General features: G+C 35.4%; 1 protein-coding gene across 1 annotated transcript; it reads left to right on the forward strand.

Moving 5' to 3' along the window:
* Positions 1-1,015: 1,015 nt before the first annotated feature.
* On the forward strand, positions 1,016-4,232 carry LOC104215523 (uncharacterized protein At2g27730, mitochondrial-like). The gene is made up of 4 exons (XM_009765341.2): positions 1,016-1,158; positions 2,058-2,183; positions 2,812-2,850; positions 3,731-4,232. The coding sequence occupies exons 2-4, from the start codon at positions 2,082-2,084 to the stop codon at positions 3,938-3,940; spliced, it is 351 nt and encodes a 116-aa protein (XP_009763643.1). The 5' UTR covers positions 1,016-1,158; positions 2,058-2,081; the 3' UTR covers positions 3,941-4,232.
* The last annotated feature ends 1,019 nt before the right edge of the window (positions 4,233-5,251 follow it).

Raw genomic sequence — 5,251 nt, forward strand, 5'->3', positions numbered from 1 at the left:
TTGTTTTTTATGTTCACCCCTAGTTTTAGCCGCATGTCATGTTTTTTATGCTTATTTGAACAAATAGGAAACTAAATAATATTGGAAAAATACAAACTGATCGGCCAACCTAAACTAATTGCATTTGTTAGCCAAAAAAATATCTAAAAAATATATTTTTTAGGTATATAATACACATATATACAATAAAGACAAATATAAACATGACTTTCCCTTCAAACAATTGAACATCTTTAGGTGACTTTACAAAATCGTATTTTTATCTTTAGGCTTCTTATATTTATTACTTTGTAGAGAATCATTTTTATTATAATTATAGCCACGATTATTTAGTTATATATTTTTTATGATCGCGCAAAACACAGACACGTTAACTAGTTTAATAGGAGTAGCTTATTTGACCAAGCTTCTAAAATCAGTTTATTTTGAGAAGGATTTTTTTTTCAAAAGTGTTTTTCTTAAAAATACTTTTGGTGAGAAGCAATTGATGTTTAGCTAGTTAATTTGAAAAGCACTTTTGAACAACAATTAGTGTTGGGCCAAAATCTTTAAAAAATTCTTCTAAATATATTTTTTCTCAAAAGTGCTTTTCAAAAAAATACTTTTGGGAAGAAACTACTGTTTTTTGCTTTTCCAAAATTGCTTCTGCTTCTACTCAAAAACATTTCTTTTTCTTCTAAAAGCTTGTTCAAACATTTTTAGTTTAAATTAAATCACTTTTTATTGGAAAAAAAATGCTTTTGTCCCGGAAGAAACTTGGCCAAACAGGCTATAAAACTATTTCAGATACTATAGGGACAATTTGAAGGGAAGATGACATTGTATACCCACTCTCAAAATAATAGCTGAAAAATATATATATTTTGTATATATACAATATGTTATATATAAAAATTATATAAATTTTATATATTTTTTTGCTTACTAAATGTAAATAGTTTCCGATGCGGACTAAAAGAGAAAAAAGCCCCAATTTGAACAGGTTCTCTTCAAACAATTGAACATCTTAAAGGCCATTGTCTAGGCGGCTAGGCCCGAGAAAATGTTGGGTCTGTCCACTGAATAACGGCCCGCATTATTGCTCTTTCGGAAAATGTAAAACCCCAACAGGCAGCAAAGCATCACTCACGCATTCTCTCACCGACCTGAAACAACAAGGTACTAGCACTATTCATCTCTCTCTCTATGCGCTTATGCCCATGAAATGGATGTACGATTGTCGTATTGTTAGGGTTTCCTAGGGTTTCATTTCAGCGATTTTCTTCCTCACACTTCGATTACTTATTGCGTGGCTTCTTAGAGTTTTGACTATTTTGTGAGCTATTTCTATGCCGTATGAAGATGTCATTTCTGTAAATTCTTCAGATGTTGCATCGGTTTTTTCTGTTTATATGCTCATTCATTTATTCCTGATGGTTATATACATACTATGTTATGTTACTATATAGGTGCATAAAACAGTAAATATTGGAAGTTTTTAAGTGCAAGGATAATTGAATACTAGGCTTTTGTCTGTTTAAAATGGTTTATGGTTTTGATCGTAACAAGAACTAGCTTCAGTTCGATAATAAGGTGTGATTTCCTTTGCACATTTTACCATCTGGAATTAGTTATATGTCAAATAGGCAATGAATAGGATGACCATATGTGTGATTAGATCATCCAAATAGATTTTTTGAAGCAGAAAAATTCGCTAGCTGTTGTTTTGGGAATAGGTATCTGACATTGTATTTTGGTTCGACCAGGGCTACTAGAAAGTACACACAGTTCCCTAGTGATAGAACCACATCCTATATGTCAATCTGCTTGTGATGTCACTGAATCATTGATTATATGTACATAGATTAGGAATTAGCTTAATCTCAGTTCTTTGGCAAGCACCATTTTCCCTGTGGCGTAGCTATCCTGTAAAAACCGATTCTGTCTATGGGCAAGAGAGTGATTGAAAATTGCAGTAATTTCATATGATGCTGGAATTAAACCAAACTCAAAAAGGGATATACATGGTTTCTCAATTCTTCAAATGTGTATATCCATTTTTCATTTGTTAATGACAGGAAGATTTTTGAGACGTAATTGAGATGGCAGCCAGGAATGCTTTCAGATATGTTTCTCGTAGGCTCTCAAGCAGTGGCAAGGTGTTAAGCGAGGAGGAAAAAGCTGCTGAAAATGTCTACATCAAGGTAATTCTTTAGTAGTGATTTATAACTTACATGACTTGTGTAATTGCTGCTAGTATATTTGCAGTAGAATTTCTGGTAGTGCTAGAAAACTGTGTTGCATTTTCTTGGTCTATTACTCTATTTGACGCAATGAATCCTGGTTTTGCTTTCTTTTAGATGTTCCATTATTCTCATAATCTCATAGTGCTCATTTGCCATAGTAGCATGTATACATTTTGCCTACTAAGCTCTTTTGATAAGTATGTCATATCTCTGTTTCTTCCTTTTCATACCCAAAAATTTATCAATTAATAGGTATCATGGGGCACTTTTTTGACAGTTAAAGTGTCATTGATGTATGTGCACACTGCTACCTGCTATCAGTTAACTTCGTTTTTTATCCTTGGATCAAAAATAGGAAAGAACTTTTACTTTGGTTAAGTTTTGTAGTTTTTGTTGCAAACCAGCATATTGCTAACAGTTATTTACTTATTTTACCTTCTTTCCTATGGGTCTTGGTACCTTTATGGTAAACGTTGGGTATTTTACTTATGTGTTTTTGCTGTTTTTTGAAGTGTTTATTCATGAGCTATGTTGCATGAAGTTTGTCTTCTTGTCTTAGCTAAATGGTAGTTTTTCCACTTTGCAGAAAATGGAGAAGGAGAAGCTGGAGAAGCTTGCACGCAAGGTATGGGAATTGATATATATACAGTGATTCATTGTGTTCCGCCTTTCACCCCCCTCTTTCGGCATGACTGCACCCTTGATGATTGGACTCATTGGCTGAGAGTTGGCAACTACAAAGAAGAAATGAGGTTAAGTCTAGGGGTACCAACTATTAATTGGTATTATCAGAATAGCCTTTTGTTGATTCCATTTTGTATATCCTAGAAGTCTACTGAGTCAGGAAGATGTTGCCATGTTGCTATATGTTTGTTGCTTATCATACTCTCCTCTCCACCATATTATGTGTTTAATATGAGATTCCCTCCAACAGCTCGTCTCTTTGTCCTGAAGTTTATCGCCTCCTCTTTCCCTGACTGCCTTCTCTTTTAGACAGGTCTGGGTTCTGATAATAGCTTGGAAAGGTTACTGACTGCTTATGTGTGTGGAAGCCATCATTTCAAGATTCACTTGAAATAGTCATATCCCGTTTGACAGTGTGCTGACTGACCTACTTGTACAATGTCAAGAATCTTGAAATGTGCACCATACTTATGGGCATTGTGCTGACTTTAGTTGACATAGAAGTGCGCTCATCAACTTTTGAAATTTAACTTATGTGAGGTTGGATAAAGAAATGAAATACTCGGGTAACGAAATAAATGCTCAATTCAACAGATCAAGGATACAGCTCTAGAGTTGACCTTGTTAGTTCAATGATTTTTGATGTTAAACAGATCAAGTACTAAAACGCTCGTAACTTAATACACTTCAAGAAAAAAAAGAAACTCAGATGGGTGGGGGAGTGCTGGAGCTATTTGCTGTTTCTCTTGACTTGTCTTTCCTTCAGCTGAGTTCCTATTGACCCCTTGAAATTTCTGCTTGTGATGATTGATATTCCTCAGGGTCCCAAGCCGGAAGAACAAGCTGCAACTAGCGCTGGTGGCTCAGGCTCAGTAGCTGATGCTGCACCAAGTGCCCAGGCCTCTTCACCTGGGGTATCGAATGACAGTTACCGCAACTATGGCGTTCTAGCTGGACTTGTTACTGGTGTTGGTGCTTTGGGTTGGTACATGCTGTCAAAGGACAAGAAGACTGAAGAAGTACAGGATTGAAGTATTTCGTAATAGGCAACAACTTGAAAAAAATAAAGCCAACTCATGTTTGGAAAACAGTAGCCTCGTCTCTTTTCCTTTTTTATGGTTTTCCACCGGCTGGATGTACAAAATCTCTAGAGCAGATGTAAATTTTACAACTGCTGACTGGATGATGTTCTATGTTTGTTGCTTGGTTGGCATTATCACACATCGCTTTAGAAAAGAATTTCTCTTGTTGATATGTCACCTTAAAATGTATTGCCCCTCTGTACTATCACTGAAAGAATGCAGTTCGATAGCCTTCCCCATCCATCCCAAAGGTGATAGTTGTTTCTTTTTTCTGTCATTTGCTTCCTTCACATAGTTATGTATGTGATCGGGTATCACAATCTTCCTGACTTCCTGTGTATCTGATTTTCGTATTTACCTTTTTTAACAGAAGATTGTGTTTCTGTTACAGGTGAGATTACTTTATTCATATAGTATAATTCATAAGAACGTATGATAAGACGCTCTTTGATCTTGCATTGAGCTGTTAAATATCTTTGTTGATTATGATCTTTGTAGATTTTTTCTGGTATGGTATCTTAAAGTTATGATGCTTAGCATTTCCTTTCTTGCAACTTACATGGAGACTAGCACTCATTGTAATCTTTGAGTCTGTGATTACAATACCTGTCTGTGATGTTGACTTTTGCGGACAACCCGCCACCATTCTATTACATATATGTGGGGTTGTCCGCACGTCTGCGACTTATCAATAGCTGTTTGTTGGTAAGATTTTCCGATTAATGATTTGGCTGAAATATCTTCAACTCGTTGCAGGGCCCTATGCTTCCATATGGGGAAAATATATTAAACATTCGTGCACCTTCTACGCATAAAAATCAATTTTTTTCGAAACACTTATTTGAATAAGCTTGGAAATCCATTACAATGCACCTCAGTCAGAGGCCAAATGTGAATGGTTGGGGTTGTAGCACGTTCGATAAGAACTCTTGCCTCCGTTATTTACATCAACTCAATGGATGACGTTTCTTAATACTAATCTTATTACTAACTCATAATGGAATAATATAAATTATCTTTTTAATTAATGACTTAACCATAATAAATTAGTACGTTTTGTATAAACATACCAACACTCGGTGTTACATGCAAGGACGGGATGCTAGAACATGGATATTTCCTTCTTATTTTGTTTCTTGGTGGAGTGCTTTTTTAGTTACTTCAATTTTTTTTTGAATACCACGTGAAATACACATGAGAAGGAGAGCCTCCAGCGACCGTAAAGCTGTCTTGATGCTTGCATTGGAGTAGACTGTTTCA

The sequence above is a fragment of the Nicotiana sylvestris genome, chromosome 11, assembly GCF_000393655.2.
Source record: "Nicotiana sylvestris chromosome 11, ASM39365v2, whole genome shotgun sequence".
NCBI lineage: Eukaryota > Viridiplantae > Streptophyta > Magnoliopsida > Solanales > Solanaceae > Nicotiana > Nicotiana sylvestris.